Source organism: Balaenoptera physalus (assembly GCF_965194825.1).
Source record: "Balaenoptera physalus genome assembly, chromosome: 15".
In the NCBI taxonomy this organism is placed as follows: domain Eukaryota; kingdom Metazoa; phylum Chordata; class Mammalia; order Artiodactyla; family Balaenopteridae; genus Balaenoptera; species Balaenoptera physalus.
In genome coordinates this window covers 78,579,466-78,604,076 of record NC_138894.1, presented here as the reverse complement: position 1 = coordinate 78,604,076, position 24,611 = coordinate 78,579,466, and the positions used below count along the sequence as shown (strand labels likewise).

The 24,611-nt window shown below is 47.0% G+C and overlaps 1 protein-coding gene and 1 long non-coding RNA gene across 5 annotated transcripts in view; one reads left to right on the top strand and one right to left on the bottom strand.

Moving 5' to 3' along the window:
- The window catches only part of LOC309644114, a 139,523-nt gene that overhangs the window by 8,611 nt on the left and 106,301 nt on the right, over positions 1-24,611 (bottom strand). The gene's annotated exons all lie outside the window — the stretch shown is intronic.
- The window catches only part of EFR3B (EFR3 homolog B), a 92,233-nt gene that overhangs the window by 13,961 nt on the left and 53,661 nt on the right, over positions 1-24,611 (top strand). For 3 of the 4 annotated variants that reach the window (XM_082427467.1, XM_082427466.1, XM_082427464.1), the window contains exons 2-3: positions 22,697-22,773; positions 23,800-23,927. In XM_082427467.1, coding sequence (XP_082283593.1) covers positions 22,697-22,773; positions 23,800-23,927 — 205 coding nt within the window. The remainder of the gene's footprint in view (positions 1-22,696; positions 22,774-23,799; positions 23,928-24,611) is intronic. The other variant, XM_082427465.1, reaches the window with a different exon arrangement.

Sequence of the window (24,611 nt, the reverse complement as noted above, 5' to 3'; positions counted from 1 at the left end):
CCTGGTGGCGCAGTGGTTAAGAATCCGCCTGCTAATGCAGGGGACACGGTTTCGAGCCCTGGTCCGGGAAGATCCCACATGCCGCGGAGCAACTAAGCCCGTGCGCCACAACTACTGAGCCTGCGTGCCCCAACTACTGAAGCCCGCGCGAACCTAGGGCCCCTGCTCCGCCACCGCAGTGGGAAGCCTGCGCACCACAATGAAGAGTAGGCCCTGCTCGCCACAACTAGAGAAAGCCCGGGCACGGTAACGAAGACCCAACGCAGCCAAAAATAAATAAATTAATTAATTAATTAATTTAAAAAACATTGTAAGTCAACTATACTCCAATAAGAATTAAAAAAAAAATTTTTTTTAAACACAGAAAACAAACAAACAAAAAAACTGTTTGGTATTTTTTACATGTTGTGTAGTGAGCATGTGTTTTAATGGCAGAACATAAACATAATCCAAAGTGTTTTTCACCATCAAAGCCCTGTGGATGGTTATCTAACATCTTCTAATTATGTTTTAGGTATGATTAGGCAAGAATACATGCAAAAACAAATCAATGATGATAGAAGTTAGAAATCAGATAGTGGTTGGGTGAGGGGCTTGACTGGAAAGGGGAACTCTCTGGGGACATCCCAAATGTTCTCTCTCTTGTTTGGGTGGTGGTTACACAAGTGTATAAACAGTTGTCGAAACTCAAGGCACTGAACGGGTAAGATCTGTGCATCTACTGCATGTTAATTATACTGCAATAAGACAGCAGGAAACCCAGGAAAAGAAGAAAACATTCATGCAAACAATCACAGGTCTGTTTTGCATTGCTGGCAGCTGGTGTGCCAGAAGACAGCCAGGGACCTGTGCCAGCCCCACCGGGCTCTCACCCGAAGCCCAGCCAGGTCCCCAGCACCCCAGTAAAAGTGCTCATTGAGAGCTGCTGGTCGGGGCGCATGCTGCTAGAAAACTTGTGCTGAGCAGAGAGCGGGAGAAGCTGACCCAGGAAGTCCAGGCCGGCGTTGGCAGCTGGGAGGTTGATGGTGCTGGCAGGGCGGGGGGGCAGAGGGCCCGTAAGGAGGGCCATCTGGTGCAAGGCCTTTGGAGCACTGCCATGGGCATTGCTGACTCTTGTTGGACCTTAAATGACAGAACAAAGCCTGGCTTGACCAGGCCTGCAGCCCCGTCTCAGCACCAGCACGGAGGATGGCTGAGCAGGGCTGGGTGTGTGTGCAGGATTGATTTTTCCATTTCCTCCTTGGGGCTTCTGTGACCTTGCAGTGATGTCGTTCTCCTAAGAATGCATAGCCTTTAATGGCCTTATTATTCACCTGTTTCTTAATAATGTGCTGGTTTGTGATATCTGCACAAAGACCTACATCTCCCTAGCTAAAAATGGATTTTTTTTTCCAATGGCCTATGGAAGTGAATAAATCTCAGTGTCTCCTTTGCAGCCCCGGGGTTAAGTGTGAAGACCCTATAGTCAGATAGGCCTAGGTTTGAATCCCACTACCCCAAGTAACAGTTGTGTGACTTTGGATAAGTTTCTCAACTGTGTGTACTAATGACTTTGGATAAGTTTCTCAACTGTGTGTACTAAGCCTCATTTTCCTCGTCTGTAAAATGGGAACATAGATCCCACCTCAGTGTTGTTGGGAGGATTGAATAAAACAATGCATTCAAACCTCTTAACAGTCCCTGATGCATAATGAGAGCTTCATGTTAGCTGATGTTGATGTTAATAGGAGGGGTTGTAATACGTATTTTACTATCAACAGATCCTTTTTAATGACAACGTAGCAGTAACAGAGCCACCCCTCCAGAGGCTGAAGATCTGATTTGGAGCTCGCAATCTCCACTCATCATTCAGAGCTTTTTTAGAAGCGTCCCTGGCCAGCTGGGTTTCTGCTTTCAGGACCCACTCTGCTTAGCTGCTTTCTCAGACTATCTGCTTTTTGCTTCTTGCAATGTGGGCAGAACCTGCCGGAGGGACTTTCTTCCTTGTGCAGGTATATACTCAGTATGCCCATGCGCACTAGAACTGCCTCATTAAAAATGTGTCTTGGCTGTGCTTGGCCTGATGCTTACCTGGCATTTTTAGTGTGGCTCAACCTAGCACTTGTTTTGCTTTTTTTTTTTTTGCCGATTTCTGGTGCTTGCTCCTAATTCTGTTTTGCATTTCAAAAGTGTTGCTTCTGAAAGTCCCCTCTGGCACCACGGTCACGCTGGTCCTGACTTTATCTTTTAGCAGCTCTGGGCACGGTGCCTGTTTTGTGTTCCATCACCACTGCTCATGCTGTGACAGATTCTCTAATTATATATTTGGCCTTTTGAATGATTGATCTTGGAATCTTAGCCTTTAAGAGTCTGTGTCTTAAATCTGTTAGTTCATCTGTATATTTAAAGCGCTCACACTTGATCTCAATCATTTTGGCTCCATAACAATGAAGCTTCCTCTGGTTTCTATATTTGATACTGTGTGTTCATTTGGAAAGCTAGAGGTGAGTAACCTTGCTTTTTATAGGCTGCCTGGTGACCACAGTAGGAAACTGGACATATTATGGGAATGGGGAAAGCATTCATGGTATAAATCCTGAGTCCTGGTTTCCAGTTCTTAGCTCCAAACCTAAACCAAATCAGCAGTGAAATTTCAAGCACTCTATTGTTTTCATGTGATGGATTCTACGCCCTATGCTGCAGAGTCTCTGAGGGCAGGAGTTATCCACTGGAATAACCCTTACCCCCACGGTTCATGTGTTCTTTTTTTTTTTTTTAAATCCTACTCTATTTATTTATTTATTAAAATTTTATTATTTCTTTTGGCCACACCATGCAGCTTTCGGGATCTTAGTTCCCCGACAAGGGATTGAACCTGGGCCCCAGCAGTGAAAGCACCAAGTACTAACCACTGGACCACCAGGGAATTCCCCTGGTTCATGTGTTGTTAAAAAAAAAAAAAAAAAAAGAATGCCTCGATATGCCAAGTGGTAGGTATTCAGATGGATAAATTTCAGATGAATGAATTCCCACAATGAGCTCAGAACACCTTACAGACAGCTAAGCACATAGGCATGAACCTCCCATCGCACCCCACCCCACCCTTGATCTCATTTATTAGGAGTCCCTGGGTTTTGAAGGTCCACAAAGTACTTCCTTCCATATATGTAAACAATACACTGCTTATACTGATAAACAAAATTTATAAAGTGAGAACCAATTAAATTATAAAATGCCAACAATGCTCTTAACGGTTAGCGGTAATTCTATCATCAAAGTTACAGAATACCTCCAGGGTCCTAAGGCTACACTGGAAGCAGGAGGTCTCAGGGTCACTTCGGAAGTTCACCTGCATGGCCTGGGGGCCTGCGCTGCTTCTGATAGTAGAAGCAGCCTGGAGTTTGTCAATTATTCACACCTGGTGAAGGCTGAGCTTGTCAAAGCCACGTGTCCCCGTGACCCATGCAGAGGCAAACCAAGCACTGCCGGTGGTGGTGTCATCTTTAAATCAGTGTTTCATATAATATTTTCTGACGCTTCTAAACCAGCAATCACGGAAGCTGAGATTACGCCTCTCCTCTTCCCTTGGTAATCATTCCCCACTTGACTCACTCTATTTGAGATTCCAAAGTCATCTCTACTGAAAACCTGTCCAGAAGGTCACCAGTGGAGGCCTGACTGCTGAGGCCTTTGCCTTCGCCTTCTCAGTTCTTGCTGGTTTTTTCCTCTCCTGACCATTTTCACTTTTTGAAACTCACCTCCCCGCTCAACCTGCCGTGACACGGTGCCCTCCGGGTCCTCGCCTCCCTCTGCGATTGCGGGCGCTGTGCAGATGCTGTGAGGCCCAGCCATTCCTGTCTCTATCGTCGCCCCTAGAAAGGCCCTCCACTTGCCCCTCAGCTGTCAACTCTGTTTGGTGGCCCTCACGTGTAAAGGGAGGGAGAGAGGCCGAGGTTAGCCTGCGTTCCGCCCACCCCATCTCTGGTCTTGATCCCAAATATCATCCCTTGGCTCTGGGGCCAGTGAGACACCCATCAGAAGTCTCTGCTTCTTCCTGATTTCCCTTTCCATTTATTTCTGCTTCGCCACGGGCTGGAGACTGAATATGCCCCCCCGACCCGGGTCGCATACTCACCCTGTGTGACTTCCCCACGTTTGTCACACCTCCAGCTGGACATTCCTAGTTCAAGGCCTTGTCTTGCTCCTCTGCCAGGGCTGTCACATTCTTTGTGGTCGCCCAGCAACGCCCCATCCATCTATCCGCCGGAAGTAGATTCCTTACACATTCTAAGGCACAATCAAAGGTGACGTGGCTGTTAGTATAATGACAGTTCTCCCCTCTTGGCCTGGCATCCGAGGGCATCTCACCACCTGGCCCCTCCCTGACACCCCAGCTCCCCTCACACTGCCCTGGACAGACTGGCCCACTGACTTGTCTCAGAAGGCTCCCTTGGACTTGGCTCCTCTGAGCTTTTGCAGATGCTGTTCCCACTGCCTGGAAAGCCTTCCTTTCTCCTCTTTGTCAACACATTATCTGTACCTCATTTCCATTGGGAAGCACCTAAACTGAAATGACACCTCCATCCTCTGACGTCCCAGCACGCTGGCTCTCTGACTCAAGTGACACTTGTCCTTTTGTTATGGCTGCTTGAGCCCATGCCCAAGAGGACGGGGACTCATGCATCCTGGTTTTATTTTATTTTTTTCTTCATCTACATCTAATGGACTCGATGCATTTGTGTTGCATGCCTGGTGTGTGCATGAATAAATGAGGTGACTGCCAGGTCTTTAATCAGCTCCAGCAAGAACCAAGCTGAGCAAGTCCAGAAAACAGTCCCTCTGTGTGTGTGTGTGTGTGTGTGTGTTTTAAACTCTTGGATTCCAAATCTTTGAACAGAAAATTATTCGCATCAGACTTTGTGAGGCGTTTCACCCAGAAGAGAAAATGGGAAAAAATTTTAAATTATATCTATTTTAAATTAAGTGAGGAGTACATAAAACATTTTTGTTGGGGGAGGAAATTCAACTAAAAACTAAGGCTCTAAGTCGGATGCAAATGTTCTTTATCTGCGCTGTCCAGTAAGGTAGCCACTAGCCAGTTGTGGCTATTGGACACATACAGTGTGGCTAGTGTGTCCGAGGAACTGAATTTTAGATTTTATTAGTTTAAATAACCACGAGTGACTGGTGGCTACCGCATCTCCTCATCCCACGCTGGAGGTAACCACTGATGACCCTGCACTGTGTGTCCTTATGGGTCTCTCTGTGTGCATTTACAGCGTATTTCACACACGTATTTGCATATGTGCCAAGTTTGTTGGGCCAGTAAGTGTTTCACACCAATGTCATCATGCCATATGAGTTCTGCAGCCGCCTTTTAAATTAGCAGTGCGTTTGAAGAGCTATCATAGTGGTGCGCTCAGCTCTGCTTTATTCATTTCAGCTGCTGCACAGTGTCCTTTGCATCGATGCTCCCTGGCTTATTTAGCCAGTCTCCTATTGATGAACAGTTAGGTTGTTTCCAGACAAAGCCGCCAATCCATTCTTACCTGCTTTCTTGTGCATCTGAGCAGGTGCAGGTACTGAGAATGGGATTTCTGAACCAAGGGGAGGAAAAGTACCAATATTCCATCTGTGGTCCTCCCAGCCCTGGCTCTCCTGGACTGAACATGCAGGGTCAGGGCCGACATGTCCTACAAGCCCCTGTGTCTGAGACAGTGCAGGGGAGCCGTTATTATTATTACTTTTTTGTAGGAAGCTGGCAGCCGTGTTCTACTCTGATCTTTGTTCTCACTCCCCATGCTGAGAAGCTGAAACCTAGATTTTATCAAACAGGCTGTGATGAGCTCTGAAAATACTGAGACATTAATAACAATTTGAAGGTGACAGACACAGACAGCATTCATCTGCGAGCTGAGTTCACTGCAGACTTGAGGACAATCTGGAATGTCGAGTGCCTCATATTTAGTTAGAGTTCCCAAACTGTGATCATTAGACCCATCTTGGGACACAAAGATAAGATAAATGGGTTTAAAGGTCCATGTGTTTGCTTGCATTGGATACTGGATGTTGAGCAATGAGTAAAACAAAGATTCATTGTACGATCTGCACCAGAGTCACTTTCGAAATGAGGGAAAGGAGGTCCAGGCCTTGGGAATGACTGGGAGTCAGTGTAAATTAAAGTGAGAAGAGAAGCCGTTGCCTGCTTCTGGTGGTCACAGTGTATCTCATGCAATACTCCCCCCACCCACCACAGTTTCAAAGCATGCTGAAATAAAAATTATTAAAGATTCCACACCAAGTTTTTTTCCCAGTGGTGATTTAAAATTCAACCCTGGAGGAGTTAGTGATGGCTGAGCTGGGATGAAGAACGGAGGAGGAAAGTGGTAAACAGCCCGTAACACCCTTTCAGTTAGAAATGTCCCACCACAGCCAGGAGTGGGACTGGGCCCCTGTCCAACAAAGCTGGGGACAGAGAGGAGTGCAAGTGAGCCCGGGAGAGGGGAGCAGAGGCTCAGTGGGGAAAGGACCTGCTCACCAGGCTTACAGACAAGCAAGATCAGGGCGGGGGGAATTGCAAATATCCATACAGCATTCATGGAAATGAAAACAAAGGAGAAAATTCACTGTGGTTTGATATATCAACAGGTCAAGCTGTTTTCTTTTCTCCACATCTCTTGTCCTAATTTAATCATAATTTTCATAGCTTGGGCCATACTGCGGATAGAGTTTAGCACATATATACCTTTCTCATTAAACACTCCATCCTAGGAAATTTTCCATGCTGTCACCTAGTCTTCAAAAGTATGCCAGTGAGGTTTGCACTTAAATTATTTATTCAAATACATTTCAGCCAGCTGGCTGAGTTTCACTGGGTTCCTTTGTTGACAGACGTCATGGTGGCAGTGTATGCTGTGCTTATGGTTAGTAGACATCTGAAAAATAGAACGCTGATGCTGGAAGGCTTCTCTCTGTTGTTTGCCCTCCAGATTTGTAATTGGCTTTTGGTGCATTGATTTTACTGGGTGGTGTTCAGACTCTGGCCCCAATCTACCTTCTTTCTCATGGCTGGTCCCAAACCTCGCGAGTCACTGTGGTGATGTGATATTACTGATACTGTCATTCCACAGTGCCAGGAAGAGTTTCTGATCCCATTTCCAGGACCAGTGTGGGCAGGGAGCCACCATTGGGGGTGAGGCATCCCCATTTCTGTCACTAATTCCAAGCTCTGGACTCCCGTCCCCTCCCTGTGCTGTCAGTCACAGCTGTGCTCTGTTCTCATTCAGGTTTGGCCCGTCTGGCTCTTCCTTTCTCTTTCTTTTCCCACCACCCGTATTTCCCTATGTCTTGGTTCCAGCTCCTTTTCTTGATGGCCTTCCTTCTTCTGCTGTCTCTAAACTCAAATTCCAACGGCCAGATTACTCTTGATTGGTCTTCCTAGAATACACTAGTTTCATCCTCTTATACCTCCTTTTCAACAAACCCTTAAATAACTCCCCCTCACATACAAGATAAAGTCTGGAGTCCTTACCTGGGCAGTCAGAGCTTCTTGTGTCCTAAGGACTTGAGAGCCTTCCGTGTGGAACCTCCTCTCCATCTACCCTTGGCCATTTCCTGTCCCTGAAGAGGCAGTTCACATTCTTGAGTCTTAAAAATTTTCATACCTCTTGACTCAATTTCTGGAAATCTATCCTAAGGAAATAATCCAGAAGGTGAAAAAAAGCTGTAATGTATACACACTCATTTCAACATTATTTTTTTTTCAATATTTATCTATTTATTTATTTTGGCTGTGCTGGGTCTTAGTTGAGGCATGTGGGATCTTTAGTTGCATGTGGGATCTTTTAGTTGCAGCATGCAGGCTTAGTTGTGACATGTATGCGGGATCTAGTTCCCCGACCAGGGGTTGAACCCGGGGCCCCCTGCATAGGGAGCACGGAGTCTTACCCACTGGACCACCAGGGAAGTCCCAACGTTATTTTTAAAGCATCAAAGTATAAATAAGATAAATGTCAAATAATATGGAAACAGTTCAGTAAATGATTATAGATCTTCTCCCTAGAATTTTAAGCCACATTAACAATGGTAATTATGACAACAATTCAGCAACAGGAAAAATGCTTATGAAATAGGATGAAGGGACCAGAGAGTTCACATTTATGGAGCACCTACTGTGTACCAGCTAATGCTAGGTGCCTTACTCATCTCCCACAGAGGAGGAAACCAGCAGCGGGCTCGGATGACCTGAGGTCACACAGCTCATAGTCGCAGGTTTGCTTAATTCCAAAGCATGTGCTTTCTATGCTATAAAACACAAAGCTGTATCTATGTGATACAATTCCTATTTGGAGTAACAATACTGAGGATGAATCTTTTAAAATTGTTTTCTGTGAATATTATTTAAGCTATTCAACAATTTTATTGAATGCCCATTCTACACTGACAGCTAGATGGCAAGGAGCTAGCTCCCAGGCAAGCTTAGGTTCCAAAATCATGTCGACACATAATCTTTTACTTAACAGTTTCTCTTGCCTGGACTGCCCCTCCTCCTCCCCTACGCATCCTTTAAGGCTCTGCCTAAATTCTACCGCCCCCAAGAAGTCTTCCTTAACCAGCCCAGCCTAAGGAGCATGCACTCTCCTTTGAGTCGCTATAACACATGAAACTTGCCTTAAGAAACATCAGTACACCCAGGCCGGCTTATATTTCATTAAGCGATTGTGCCTTTTCTCTGCAGCTAGACTGTAAGAGCCCCGAAAGCCAGACCTATGTCTTGTTAATGCTTCATATCCCCAGGAAGCCCTGGGTACAACTGAGGCCCATAATAGGTATTCAATATGTGTGTTGGCAAACCTTATTTCTCCCACAGTTGAGGCTGTGGGAGAGGCTCTGGCATGACACTGGTTCTTGTGTCCCCCATGAGTAGATCAGAGTTCTCTGTCAAGTTCCCCTGCCAGTTACCACCTCTGCTCAAAAGGAGGTGAACTTTGCCTTTGTTATACGCCACCTTTTAAAAAACTTATTTTGAAATATAGATTCATAGGTAATTGCAAAGAAATGTGCAGGGTGGGGCCCCTGTACGCTCCACCCAGCCTCCTCTAATGTTAACATTTTTTTTTTATTAATTAATTAATTTATTTATTTTTGGCAGCATTGGGTCCTCGTTGCTGCGCGCGGGCTTCTCATTGTGGTGGCTTCTCTTGTTGCGGAGCACGGGCTCTAGGCATGCGGGCTTCAGTAGTTGTGGCTCTCTGGCTTCAGTAGTTGTGGCTCACAGGCTCTAGAGCACAGGCTAGCAGTAGTGGCACATGGGCTTAGTTGCTCCGCGGCATGTGGGATCTTCCTGGACCAGGAATCGAACCCGTGTCCCCTGCATTGGCAGGCGGATTCTTAACCACTGCACCACGAGGGAAGCCCCGATGTTACCATCTTGTACAACAGTAGTTCGGTATCAATACCAGGAAACTGACATTGGTACAATCCAGCGAGCTGGTCCAGATTTCATCATCACTTATACATAACTTTTTAAAAATAATCCATCTTAGAAATTATCTTTTTCTACTTGAACACATTTTCTTCATATCCCTGCCTACCATAATTACTCTCGCTTCAAATCGTCATACACACTCTTGCTCTGAAGTCAGAGGGCCTTCCTTGTTCTGTTCCTGGCCCTGTTCCCTGCGCCCTGAGTGCTCTTGGGCAAATTGACTAACCTCTCTGAGCTCTGGTTTTCTCCCCTGTAAAGTGATAATATCTCATGGGATTTTTTTTAAAACTGTAAAGTGATTAAGTTAGGCACATGATATAATAGGCACTCAGGAAATGTCAGTGTTTTCTTTCTACCCTCTTGCTACATGGAAAGCCCTCTTTTTCTCACAATTGAATGGAATCCTTCTCTTATAAATAATGTTCAAAATTAGTCTCCTCTGACATGTTCCAATTCCGTCTCTCAGCAATCCTGCTCTGTGTATGTGTAACATTTAATTAGAATGATGCTGATTACATGGTCCACACTCCTGTTGAATACATTTTCATTTCTATTTTTACCTATCAACAATATATGGTATTTGAGGACTGAGACCTCAGTGGTTTAATTTACAAGTCAACAAGCTGGATAAGAGCCTTTGTTTGGTGCCATCTGTAAAACAAGAATACTTGTATCAACCTCATAGACTTTTGTAAAGAGTAAATGAATGAATGCAGGTGAATCACTTAGGGTGGTGCCTGGCACAGACTAACTGAAAACACGGTAGCTGCTGCTGGTCAGGATGACCCCTGCTCAATTGTGTTTCTGCTCGGAGATTTGTCCTTGGGCATTCGAGAGGGGATGTGTGTCTACCTGGATTTGGATTTAGATTTCTTAACAGCTGTTTATGCTTCACACTCCAAGTATAAAATGAAACCAAAAGGCTTTAAGGGCCATTCTTGCTCTGAAATTCCATTTTATTCTATCTTGCCTTATTTCTCCTAAGTTAGGGAAGAGATTTTAATAACAGTTATCATAGTAATATCGATGATGATAACAGCTAATATTTTTTGAGTGCTTATTATATGCCAGGAACAGTTCTAAGAACTCACTTGTGTTAACTTATCAAGTCTTCACCACAACCCTATGAAGTAGGTTCTGTTGTTCCCATTTTGCAGATGAATAGCCCGAGTCGCAGAGACCTTGAAACCTTGCCTAAGTTTGCACAGCTGTGAGAGCTGGAACTGAGGTTGGAAGTCAGGCTGTCTGGTTCCTGAAAATAGTTGGGATACATTTTTCCTGCTGTTAGTGTTTCCAAGAGACAAGGAATGGAAAAACATTGTTTATTTTTACCTATTACTCGCTAGAAGTGTGATACCCAAGCCCAGGGCAGCTTACAGTTAGTAAAGAATAGAAGCCCTGACAGTAAATCAATTGGACACATTTCTCTGTTTTTCAATCCCCACCCTCAATTAAGGTGGCAATCAGATTAGCCAAGATTGGCCGGAAAGCAGTGAGCGTATTGGAAGTGAGGGAGTTCCAAAAGGTCAGGCTACTGACAGCTACTGGTTGTCTGTGAATTCAGACACAGTCTGGTCCAAACTGTCTCCCCACGGAGAATTCAGCTACTGTTTAATTCCACTTCCAATAAAATCTGTCTGGAAACTCAGACTCTGCCTCGTTCCCCAAACACATTTGTGTCAGCACCTCCTCTTGGTCTTTCGATCCCGAATCTTCCCTGGACAAGGAGAGATGGGTCCTGGCCCTACAGATGTCCCCTCCACCGCACTACTGTCCCCACAGCCACATGGCGCCATTTGATTTCCTTATCACCGATAAAACCAGACCAGGCTCTGCCTGTACGATTCCTGGCTTTAATTATCAAGGGCAAATCACTGCATCATTCAGAATAATGAAAAATTGGAAACAGCAATGGGAAATGATTAAATAAATCGGGGTCTTGTCAAAAGATGGAATAGTAAGTAGCCATTAAAATGAGGTTCTGAAAAATATTTAGTGAGACAGTAGATGCTCACAATATAAGAAGAACATAGGTTTTAATGCTATACTGTATGATCCCAATTTTATGTGCATGTTTTCAAAATATGTATAAACACAGAAACAAAAACCAGAAGAAATACATTATAAGGTTAATAATCACAAATCGTGCGATTATAAGTGATGCTTACATTCATTTTTATTTTTTCCAATTTTACACTCGTATACACATGAGCATGTATTCCTTTTAAAATCAGAAATAAGGAAAAAGGGAAAAAGAGAAAAGGGAACCTTTATGGTTTTCTTAAAGTTTTTCCCTTTGAAGTCCTGTTGACTTTTCCTTTCATGGGTTCACCAGTTCTTACCAGCTCTTTCCAGCCATAGAGATCCAGCTCAGGTCTTGCCTCTTCCAGGAAGCCTTCCTGGACTCATCAAACTCCCAGAGATTTCTTCAGTTTTATGGACTTCTTAGTCTCATTGCGACACATCATCAACTTTAAATGTGGGTGGGTCTCATGTCCCCAACTAGAGAGTAAGTTCTTTGATGGCAGAATCTATATATTTAAACATTTTCCTCTTCCCCACCCGACCCAGCGAGTACTGTACAAAGTGCTGAAGTTCAATTCACATCAGCTGGACACAAGACCTGGTCCTCACGGGAGGTACTTGAATCTAACGCCCCTTTCTCTCTGAACTTTGTTCTGTTTCCTCCAATTCATTTGAAAGGAGTGTCAGTGCCATTAGCCTTGGGTTAAATTTTATTGTAAATTGTTTAAAAAGAATTCAGTTTGCTTTGGTTGGGACGAGCAAGTCCAGCCCTTGCCTTTACAAGGGGATTGTAAAGCCAAGAAAATAAATATGAACTATTTTAAGCAAAAAGGCATTTTTCTTGGTGAATGGGAATAATGGCATTGATGTTTATAAAAAGGAAACCAAGGCCTAGGAGAGGAGGTGACTTCCCTGGACCTCACGCTGATCAAAGGCATCACGTGTCATGCCAGTTTTCCTCGAGTCCTGCTGGGCTCCAAATACTGTACTGAGGTTAGAAGAAAATGAGACCCGAGGAATTTACAGTTTATCTGGTGGGGGGGGAGAAAATACCACCCACTGAAATAACAGCCTGAGCAAGCAGTGGTAGAAGATTGTGTAAGATAATATGGTACAAGAGGTATACAGAAGTTAGCTGGCAGAGGGGAAGTAATACCTAGAGTTGGGTGTTATTAATGAAGGTCTTCTAAGGAGGACTCAGCACGTGCTGGGGTCTGCCAGCGCCCCCCGCCCCCCACAGTGTGATGACTTCAAGACCCCCAGGACCGTGACTCTGACTTTCCTGCTCCTTTACCGTCTCCAGTTTTTGCCCGGTCCCTGTCACCTGAACATCCTTTCCTCCGCAGCTGTGGGGCTCTCTGTGGCTGGATGGCTCCCCCAGTCTGCTCCTCAGACCACCCAGCCCTTCTCACAGCTGGACTCCAATGTGGCTTCTGGCTGCTGGACAAGAGCTGTGCCAGGAGGAAGGACATGAAGACGGAACGACCCCCACTTTTACAGGGCATCCTTTGTTGAATGCCAAGTGGAAGGGTTGACGTGTAGTGTAACGGTGAGCCACACAAACGGCTTAGCTGTGACACAAACTAAATCAAGCAAAGATTTTCTTCAAAACTACCTAGACAATGAATTGAAGCAAGGAGACTGGCCGAGTGGCATTTACAAGGACTGGATATCAGGTGTAAGGGAGGGGTCCTAGTATGGTAGCTGTGGCAAAGGAGAGCACAAGAGGAACCTGAGAAATTGTTGAGGTTGTATTTTGGGGAAAGTGATGGGAGAATTAGGGGAGCCTCACTGCAGAAAGGCATATGCTGTGTGACTTTGGGCAGGGCTTCTGACCTCTCTGATCCTGCTTCTTTATAAAATAAGAATAATAGTACAAACCTTAGTGTTTTGTTTTGAGTATTATACATACAAAATATTTATAAAGTTGCTTGGCCTAGTGCTTTGCACAGAGGAGGTGGTAAACCGTGGATTTTTTAGTTATTAAAGATCAGCATGACAGAGGCTGGATCAGTGATAAAGAGAGGAAGGAATCTAAAGGAACTAATATTATATCTCAGGGGGCCTGGCAGGTGATGCTGGGTTAGAAATAGGGAACTTGGGGGAAGTGGCCTAGATGTTGAAAAGCATGATGTGTTTAGTGTTTGAGAGTTTTTGCTTGTTTCAGACCTCCAGTCACCCCAGGTAGTGGGTAGCTCTGATCAAGCGGACAGATCAGTCGGGAAAATAGGATCAGGCAAGCAGAGCAAAGGAGAAACAGGGCTGCAGCGTGCAGGAGGTGTGAAGACACAGTTGCTGCCGAGTGAGCGGTCCAGAGTCCACGGAGGCTGCCAGCAGCTGTGAGATCTGCCATCACATGCTGCCAGGCAAAGAGCTGGGCCAGTGCTTCTCATCCTGGCTGTGCACCAGAATCACAGAGGATCACCTCTGGCCCCTCCTCGGAGACGCAGGACTAGCCACAGGCCAAGCCAGGAGACAGCAAACGGGGCTTAGGGGGTTGGGGGCCAGCAGTCAGGGGGCCAGAGGGAGGCAGGGGCAGGGCAGAAGGAACCCTGATTCCAGGCTACCCACTGCCCAAAGTCCCCCTCCCCCACACACACCTGGAGGGGGATTGGCCCCAGTGAGCTTGGCTCCTAGCCGCAGGTGGCAGCAACCCCAGAATCCTGGGCAGGATTTAGGAACTGGAGCCAAGGGTCCTCCTAGGAGAATGTCCTGCGAGCACTCAGAGACCTTTTGCTAAATGCCTGTCATCCTCTTACTGACTTTGAAATTCGTGATCGCTTTCCTCCCAATCACACACTCTTTCTTCATTCAACAGATGTGTATGACTATTTCTCCCTCCTCCTCGCCACAGGTTAGACCCTGTTCAGGCTCCGGGATAGGCAGGGACAAACAGGCACGGCTCCTGCTCTCCAGGAACTTACCTTTGAGTGGGGGAGACAGAGTGTGGACACATACGAAGTATGTCAGTTGGTGAAAAGTGCTACGAACAGGAATAGATCAGGGATAGAAAATTAAAGGAGAATGATGGTCAGGGAAGTTCTCCACAGTTAGGTGACATTTGGGCAGATGCTTTAGGGAAATGAGCATGGGAGCCTGGAGGATATAGAGAGGAACATTCCAGATGGGGAATATTAAGTGCAAGGGCCCTGAGACAGGATGGTACAAGGAGGCCCCTGAGGTTGGGGCAGATGAACTATCGGGAGATGACAGGACGGGCCACTGGGGCAGGTCTAACCATTCTTAGAGTTTTGAAGTTGGAGGAAGCCACTGAAATGAAGCCACTGAGTGTCATTGGACACTCTGTTAATCCCGCTGATATGACGTTTTAGTAACCAGAGCAGCTGCATACATACTAGTGAAATTGGCCGTATCACGTTTCCCTCTCTTTCTTAAAATAAGTATAAAAATATTAAGTAAGTCAAGTCCTAGTGACAGAAGAGGATCCTTATTAAATTTACTTTTGGCATCCGTGGCTGGATATGCCAGACATGATCCCCAGAGAGTGAGAGAGGGCCCTGGTAGAGAGTGTTTCTCTCTTAGAAATAGAATGACTCATAATTTAAAAGGTTCTCTTACAGGCAAATGGCGAGTTGAACTCCATATACTTCTATGTGCAAACATTAAGAATAAATACCATTAGAAGCAAGACTAAAGAAATACATGAAAATATATTACTTAATCTCTCGTAACAAGGACCTGTTTTCGATTTCTTTTTAAATGTCTTCTATTTGTTTTTTTTTCCCCCTGGCCTGGTTGTGGCTACTTTGAATTCACCTTTTTCTGGTTGGAAGCTTTCTAGGGGTGCCTGTGGGTTTCTGTCACCTCCTGAACTGCTTTGGCACCCAGAGGCTGGGGGTTCCTGACCAAGCTCTCTGGCTCTTTGCCTTATCAGAGAGGAGACCTTTATTTGCTGCTTTGATTACCTACCCAGGAAGTGTGGAGCTTTTCTGACTTTTGGCTGAGATTCCAAAAAATCTCTTTAGTCATATGATCGGTCCCTTTTTAAAGTAGAGCAGATAAGATGGTAAATAGCTTTAGGTTATTTTCCCCAATGATCCTTTCTTGTGTTTCTTTCCTTTAATCAGGACATGGTCAGCTATATGGCTTCATAGTTGTCTACCCATTCTCTTTTGAAAGTTACTGTGATTGCTTAAAAGCAAACAAAAAACTATTAACTTTTTCTATACTTTCCCCACCCCCCCCAAACAAGGCTATTAACTTTGCTTCCTTACCTTATTTTCCTTAAAACTGGGTGTGAAAGGGTTAAAACACAAGCAAACAAACTCCAGAGCTCAACATATCAGAACAGTTTGTAGACACTTGTATACTGGTTTCCTCATATAAAACACCCTCCCCACCCAAATGTCTCCAAGGTTCAACTATTAGAGATTATTTTTTTAAGCCTTTAAGCCTTAATGCATATACCCTCTGGAAGACTATTGATCAGCTACTAGCATCTCGTGAATTAGATAATCAGACAGGGGACTTTGAATTTTAGCAGGGTGTGGGGGGGGTGCCATGAATTTTAGCTGGGGGTTGGGGGGGTGCCAATAAGGGCATGTTTCTGGGATTGAAACAGTGCACCTCAGATTGGGACTTGAACCCACGTGCTGGGACTCAAACCCAGCCAAAACCCACAGTCTTCCAACTGAGGTCACACACCTGGTTTCAAGACTTAAGGTTCTTGATGTCTCATTGCAGAAAGAATTCAGTGAGAGACAAAGTGATGGGTAAGCAGTGGATTTATTTAGAGGGAAACACATTCCACAGACAGAGCGTGGGCCATCTCAGAAGGTGAGAGCGGCACCAGGGTATGGGGTTGTCAATTTTTATAGGGGTGGGTAATTTCATAGGCTAATAAGTGGGAGGAGTATTCCAGCTATTTCGGGGAGGGGCGGGGATTTCCAGGAATTGGGCCACCGCCCACTTTTTGATCCTTTTGGTTGGTCTTGGAACTGCCATAGGGCCTGTGGATGGGTCATTTAGCTTGCTGATGTGTTACAGTGAGCGTATACTGAGGCTCAAGGTCTAGTGGAAGTTGACTTGGACTCCTTTGGTTCTAATCAATTTATGTCATGTCCTCGGGCTATGTCATTCTTTCAGGGGTTGTGCCCTGCCCCCTTCCCTCCTGTTTCAGGTTCAGTGTGAGCAGCGTGAAGTCCCCAAATGCCTTAGCTTGGAGGGCCTTAGGGAATGGGCAGAGAAATGAGGCAAAGAAAGGTGAAAGGCTTTACAGAGAAGTAGTGGGCGGGGAAAACAGGAAGAAAGAGGCAGAGGGAGTGGACAGGGCAGCCATCCTCCGGGGCTCTGCTCCTCCTGCCCCTTTGCCCTGAGCAGTCGGGTCCTCTCTCACACACCAGTGGTCAGTGAGGGCCAGTGACCCTCAGAGCTCCAGCCCTGGTCTCTCCCATGAGTCTGAGCCCTCCTCACAACTACCTGGATGATCCCACCTAGATGTCCCCACTCCCCCCAGCCCCAGCTACCTCTCTCTTCTCCATTTCAGTCAAGGGGGTTGCGGTCTCTGGTCGCTGGACCGGAAAGCCCACAGTCATCTTTTGCGCCTTCCTCCTGTTGCTCGTCACAGAGCTCCTCAAGTCTTGCTGATTCCGCCCCTTGCTCTCCCATCCTGATAACATCACTCAGTTCAGGTATTTGCCCCTGACCTGGGGCGATTCACTCACACATCTCTGCCTTAAATCTCTGTGTCCAATCCCATCTTGCATGCCACCTCTGGACTGATCTTTGATGTCACCCACTGTTCACGAGGCTCCCAGAGCTCTCGGTTAATTTAGGCAAAACCTAAACTCTTCAGCCTGTTGTTCAAGGCTGTCCTCAGTCTGGCCCCAGCCTGGTCCTCTGTATCTTTCCTTCAAGGGAGTTAGAAGGGAAAAAGGAGCCAGGGAGATGTTATTTAATCCTCACCACAGCCCTCTGAGAAGGAGCCATTATCATCTTCATTTTTTTTTTTTTTTTTTTAATTTTTTTTTTAAGTTTTTTTTTTTTTTTTTTTTAAATTATTTTTGGCTGTGTTGGGTCTTCGTTTCTGTGCAAGGGCTTTCTCTAGTTGTGGCAAGCGGGGGCCACTCTTCATTGCGCTGCGCGGGCCTCTCACTATCGCGGCCTCTCTTGTTGCGGAGCACAGGCTCCAGACACGCAGGCTCAGTAGCTGTGGCTCACGGGCCTAGTTGCTCCACGGCATGTGGGATCTTCCCAGACCAGGGCTCGAACCCATGTCCCCTGCATTAGCAGGCAGATTCTCAACCACTGCGCCACCAGGGAAGCCCCATCTTCATTTTTCATATGAGGAAACTTGGGTTTAGGTTAAGTAACTTATTCAAGATCAAACAATAAGAAATTGGAAGAGCTGGGATGTCATCCTAAGCCTGTCTGACTCCAGAGCCCAAATTCTTAGCCACTGTGCTCTGGTGGCTTGCAGACTCAAAGTGTGGTCCCTGGGCCACGGCCATCAGCATCACCTGGAGTCTGGTGGGAATGCAGAGTCTCAGGCCCCACCCCTGCTCTGCTGAAGCAGAATTTGCATTTTAATAAGATCCCCAAATGACGAATGTGCACTTTACAGTTTGAAATTATAGAGGAGGAAAAAGTTTTCTTTGACCCTCTGAGGGTCCCTGGCTGGGTCTGAAAATTAAACTGACAAAGACAGATTAACAGGAGAAAAGCATATACATTTGATTGAATTTTTACATGTGCCTGGGAGCCTTCACAAGAGAATGAAGACCCAAAGAAGTAACCAGAGCAGGAAGATTTTATACCTTTTAGACAAAGAAACAATACATTTGTGAAGAACTGACCAGACAAAGGGGTTTGGGCTATGGGTAGTGAATGGTGAGGAAATAACTAGGAAGATAAGGGTTAGTTTAACAAGGTTTGTTTGCAGATTCCTCTGGTGACTTCTTAAAAGTCTGTCTCCAGTAAAAGGAGCATTTATTTCCCCTCTTTAGGCAGAAAAGGGGGAGCCTTTTGCTGCCACTTAATTGCCTTCAGCTCAAGACAATTTTTATGTCAAAGAGGCATATTTTGGGTTGACATATTGTGGTTTCCCTCAAGATGCACTGCCCTAGTGGTCTTTCCCTTTCTGTATAAGCCTTCCCTAGTTCCCTAGCTAATGCATCCCTTCCCTGGTATAGTACTTAAGAACATCGTAGCCCCTAGAGGTAGATTTTGGGGGTTCAAATCCTGCCACTTATTAGCTGTGTGGCTCTAGGCAGGTAACTTAACCTTTTGGTGCCTCAGCTTCCACATCTGTAAAATGGGGATAAAAACAATACCTACCCCATGGAGTTGTTGTAAGGGTTAAATGAGTTGATGCTTGTAAAGTATTTTAGCGCTGTGTCTGGCACATAAAGAATAAAGTACCCACTGTCCTTTTCACCTCTGTGAATCCTGCCCCACGTCTTCTTGCCCCTCCTCTCCTGGGAAGCCTTCCCCCAACCAGCAGAGCTCAAGGTGATTTCTCCCTTTCCAGATTCTATTGCAAATGGTCTGGGACTTCAATCATAGAATTGTACCTTAGGGAAAATCTCCTCTTATTATATTGATGAGGAAACTGAGTCTCAAAGATCAAATGGCAGAACCAGGACTTGAACCCAGGACTTTTTAAACTCTAAAATTAGCAGTTTCCAATGTACTCCATTTATAGTAGTATATACCTTTCTGTTCCCACACAGTAGCCAATACATATGCCTTGAAAAAAGAATATTAAAAGTATTTCATCATGCTGCTATTTATAACAGTGAAAAATGGGGAGATGTTGATTTGAACAAATTTAAATAGATTTCTTTACCTTATGACTCTTCAGAGGCTTTAATAAGCTTATTTGCCTGCAAATCTGAAATGGGGGATTTGGTGTGCCAGGTTTCATAGATTGATTTGTCCACAGACCCTTTTTCTGACGAATGCTTGTTAGTTACCCACCATAACTTCTCTCCTGGCAGCCCTCCAATGTCCAGTCCTATGGGTTCTCTCCAGTGAGCCTCTTGCTTTATCTCTCGACAGCATTTGACTCCAGTCTGTTGTGTGTGCTGGTAACATGTCACATTTGCATTGAGGTTTGTGGAGCTGATGCTGAGGCAGGAAAGTTCAGGGATGCTGGCTTTGAGAAGGTGGCCAGGCAGTGACTGGAGATTGAGGTCAGATTATCATTTCAGACCCACAGGCTAGTGAAGTTTGATCTTCTGGAAACGTTCTGGGATTCTTCCTTCTTAGGCCTTCAGCTGCCCCTTGACCTTGCTCACCATAGCTGAGTAAGTGGTCAGTGGGGAAGCCACACTAAGATGTACCAGCCAGCACCGACCAGCTAGCAGTTCGGGAAGGGCTCAGCTGCCCTGGGCTGGGGAATGCAGAGGGGAGAGCAGCTGGCGGGGACCTGCACTGGGTGCTAGCAGGCCGGCCCTGCTCTGAGTGCTTTGCTGCATAAACTCGCTGTGGCCTCACAGCAGCCCCGTGTGCTAAGCCCAGGACACCGCGCACACAGAATGTCATTACCTGCCCAACACCACACATCTAGGAAGCAGCAGTGCCAGGATTTGATTTGAAACCCATGCTGCTGCCCACTGTGCCTCCCAGCCCCTGCCCTCCAAGGGTCTGAGGAGGTTGGAAAGAAAGAACAGACTAGAAGGAACCGCCAGGGTGTAGGTCAGGAAGCACCCGAAAGCAGTGCAGCTCTGCTGATAGGGGCACCTGCTCCCATCTCTTGCTCTCTGGCCTTCTCACCTCTCCCCACAGGCGGGAGAACGCCTGGGCCTCGAATGCAATGGGTTCCCACGGAGGCCCTGCGTTGTGGCCTCTGTGCTGGGATGGGGAGCCCCTGCACAGAGGTTTCTACCCCGAGTACCCAAAATGGGCTTGTGCTTTCTCAACAAGTTGGGGTTTCTAACGACCATGAGCTCGTCCTCTGTCCAGGGCAGGTCCCAGCTCGCGGGCCCTTCAGAAAGGTTTGAAGAAGGGACTGACATTGGGGTTTGGGGGCCCTAATTTCTCATTGTCTCTAGTTCTCACTCCCTTAAAATGCAAAGGGCCAGTGTTCCTGTTTTAGGGAGCATGTAGGGCACGTGCCACTGGGCATCCTGGGAAGGAGCGTGCCGACAGCCACAGTGGGCAGAGAGAGGGCAGGAGGGCAGGTTTAAATCCTGGGCCTTGAGGCCAGGGGCCCCAGGGACCTGTCCTGTCACAAGAAATAGCCCTGGATGCCAGCCAGCTGGAGCCCGGACACCTTCTCCCAGGCAGAGGCAGAGAGGAGATAGGGAGACGCCAGTGCCAGCCCAGCCCAGAGAGACCGAACCCAGAGTCCGGTTTGCAGCCGAGGATTAGGTCCACAATCCTCCCTGTGCCCGGGGGTGGTGGGAGGCTGGGGGCACACAGGGATCCCAGTAGTGCCTGGATATCGCAAATCTGATATCCTGTCCTCAGGGTGCCCCTTGGCTTCTCCAAGGACACGCCCATCCCCTAACAACCAAGTCTCCCCTGGAGCCCAGATCGCGGTTCCTTTCTCCTCCTGGTGGTGCCGCCCTCACGCCCTCCCCATCCTGGTCCCGGAGAGGCGCCGTGCTCGCCGCTGTAAAGCTCTTTGTGGCTCTTTGTGTGATTTAAGTAATTCCCACTAAAGTAATTCATTCTTTTCTGAATGACCCATAGGCTTGATCCTTCCAGGGCACATTTGCATTTCAAGTAAAGCATTTGTACAAACAGATTTAAGCGTTAATTGGTAGAATGAGGAGGCAATTATTTTTTGCTGGGGGAGTACTTTCCCAGGCCCTTCCCTGCCATCCTCTCCCCTCCCCAATGCAGGGAGGGTGTGGCTGGGATGTGCCAGGGGAGGCGTCTGTGTCAGGAGGAAGGGAGGAGATCAGTGGTTCCAACTGAAATTTTTTTACGGTGGGACCTAGACTCATCAACTTTTTATTTTCCCAAGGTTTGTTTTATTATCACTGATTTCCTAACACTGTCATTTCACAGCACCAAAATACAAAGAGGGAGCTCATGTCAGTCTTCAGCTTTCTGAAAACGTAGTACATTATTCTTAGTTTTTATCATTTTGCCCCAGACTAGTGAGAACCTCCTGGGGTGGGGGAGGGCTAGTGGTGAGAACCACCGACTGGTGGCCCCCCGAAGCCCTCCAACTCTCAAACACCAAGGCTTTCAAACACTGCAGTCACGCTGCATTAAAGATGCATTTTCAAATGTTAATAATTAATGTCAGTGTTAATTTATCATAGTTTCACATAACATTCTATAATGGAAATGGCCCCAAGAGAGAGGATGGTAAAAGAGATTGAGGACCAGAGTAGAACAGAAGTGGGGATCAAGCGAGGGGGCAGGGTAGGTGCAGCAACCGCTCTTCCAAGCGAAGATGGAAGATGTGTCCATCTTCCAGGACACTGGGGAAGAGTCTTGGGCTGCAGGAGACAGTTTTATAGTCTTGTCCCAGAGAGAGAGAGAGAGTGTGTGTGTGTGTGTGTGTGTGTGTGTGTGTGTGTGTGTGAGAGAGAGAGAGTGTGAGTGTGTGTGTGTGAGTGTGTGTGGGTGTGTGTGAGAGAGTGGGTGTGTGTGGGAGTGTGTGTGGGTGTGTGAGTGTGTGGGGGAGTGTGGGTGTGTGTGTGGGGGGTGGGGGAGTGTGTGGGTGTGGGTGTGGTTGTGTGTGGGGGTGGGGTGTGTGTGAGAGTGTGTGTATGTGTGTGTGGGTGAGTGTGAGTGTGTGTGATAGTGAATGTGTGTGGGTGTGTGAGGTGTGTGGGAGTGTGAGTGGGTCTGAGTGGGTGTGGTTGTGTGTGGGGGTGGGGTGTGTGTGTGCGTGCGTGTGTGGGAGTGAGTGTGTGTGGGGGGTGTGGGTGTGAGTGTGTATGGGTGTGAGAGTGGGTGTGGGGGAGTGTGTGTTCGTGCGTGTGTGTGCATGTGTGTACACATGTGTGCACACGTGTGTGTTCTATGGCTTGGCTTCCTGAACAGGTGCTGGTCGGCTGGCACCTATGCCTGATTTCCAAGCAAAGACACCCAGCGGAAAAGGCAGACGTCTTGGAGTGGGGCTGGGGCTGGGGAAGCAGTGGGAAGGACCGAGGCCCTGGCGCTCTAAGGGAGGGACCCTTCTGTTCCAGCCTGGGTCTGGTTTCTCACAAACTGCCCAACATGGACCCCTCAGCCTAACCAGGAGGCTTAGCTCCCCGGTGTTTCTCGTTGCCGTTGCAGGTGTGTGCGGCTGCTGCGGTGCCCTGCGCCCCAGGTACAAAAGGCTGGTGGACAACATCTTCCCTGAGGATCCCGAGGTGGGTCACGTCTCCTGCCGCCAGCACGCCTCTCACCACCTCACCCCATCCAGGGCCCTGGGGGCTGCTCCGAGGGAAGGCAGGCCCCGGGGCTCACTCAGACACACCGAAACCACGGCCACGGCCCCATCGGTGACCAGAGGCAGCTGGGAGCCTGAAGGCTGAGGAGCTTTGGACCCCTCTGAAGGCAGGATCTGTAGAGGGCTCTGGAAGTGTGTCTTGGTGTGCTCGGTGCTTCTGGCCACTGCTGAGCATTTTCTTCACTCATGTCTCTCTGGGTGATAGTTCCTTGAGCCACTAACTCTGAATGGTACTATTTCCCTGTTGTCAGGTGTGAGAATTTCCCTTCTTGGGTTTTGGCTCTGGAGCTCATGTCTTCTCCACGCTCCCTCTGGTATCTGCCAGGTGTCAGGTGGGCACAGGGGACACCTGGCTTCTTGGTTTCCAAGCTGCCACTCTACGGTCAGGCTGCATTATGGGTTATGTGGTTTCGGAAAGGGTCTGACGTACTTGACTTCTTTTCTGGAAATCAATGACCTCTTCTTGATAGGCAGTGGACGGTCACATTTCCAGCACCCTCTGGACAATTCCCTGAAAGCTGCAGAGCTGCCTTCTTCCTGTTCATGTCTCGATGTTGGATATCCAATACGTTTTAATTCTGCATTGCTTTCATTGAAGACTTGTCATCCATTCATATACACACATATACACACACACATATATACTTTCATGTACATACACATATACATATGTAAATACATATAGTGTACACATGCACACACATATGTACATTTATATCACTGACTATTTTTGCTTATAGCTAGCACACTTTGGGTGAAGTTGTGAGTTCCTGGAGAGCAGGGTCTATGTTTTAATCATCTCTAGATCCCCAAAACCCACATGTGTGTGTCGCATACATGATTGGCACTCTGCTAAATGTTGATTAAGTTGAATGACCATTTACCTTTAGACTTGAACTCTTCTAGCCATCGCATGGCCACAGTGAGGATGATCTGTCTTTTACAGGATGGCCTGGTGAAGACCAACATGGAGAAGCTGACCTTCTACGCCCTGTCAGCTCCGGAAAAGCTCGATCGCATTGGCGCCTACCTCTCTGAGAGGCTCATCCGTGACGTGGGTCGTCATCGATATGGGTAAGTAGTATGGGAGGGTGGAGAGAGATTTGCAGAAACTATACATTTTCAGGGCAAAACATAGGGTCCTTTTATTTATTTATTTTTGGCTGCTTTGGGTCTTCGTTGATGTGCACGGGTTTTCTCTAGTTGCTGTGAGCAGGGGCTACTCTTCGTTGCGGTGCACGAGCTTCTCCTTGTGATGGCTTCTCTGGTTTTGGAATGCGGGCTCTAGGTGCACGGGCTTCAGTAGCTGTGGCACGCAGGCTCAGGAGTTGTGGCTCGCGGGCTCTAGAGCGCAGGCTCAGTAGTTGTGGTGCACGGGCTTAGTTGCTCTGCGACATGTGGGGTCTTCCCGGACCAGGGATGGAACCTGTGTCTCCTGTATTGGCAGGCGGATTCTCAACCACTGCGCCACCAGGGAAGTCCCAGCGTCCTTTTAAGAAATGATAATAGACTGGATTGTTGAACAGCCTGAGAAGATGGGGACTGGGAGTGAGGAGTGGGTTCCCTGTGCTTTTCCAAAGGGTAAAATGTGATGCTGTTGCCAAGATTTGGGAAGAAGCGGGTGTTGGCTTCCTAGGAGCACCTCTGTTAACCTCCATTTACCCCCATGTCTCTATCCAGAAGCCCTCATACACCACTGAACACAGAATGTGCCGTTATTCTCATCAAACCCATCCTGCCTCATTCAGCTTACTCTCT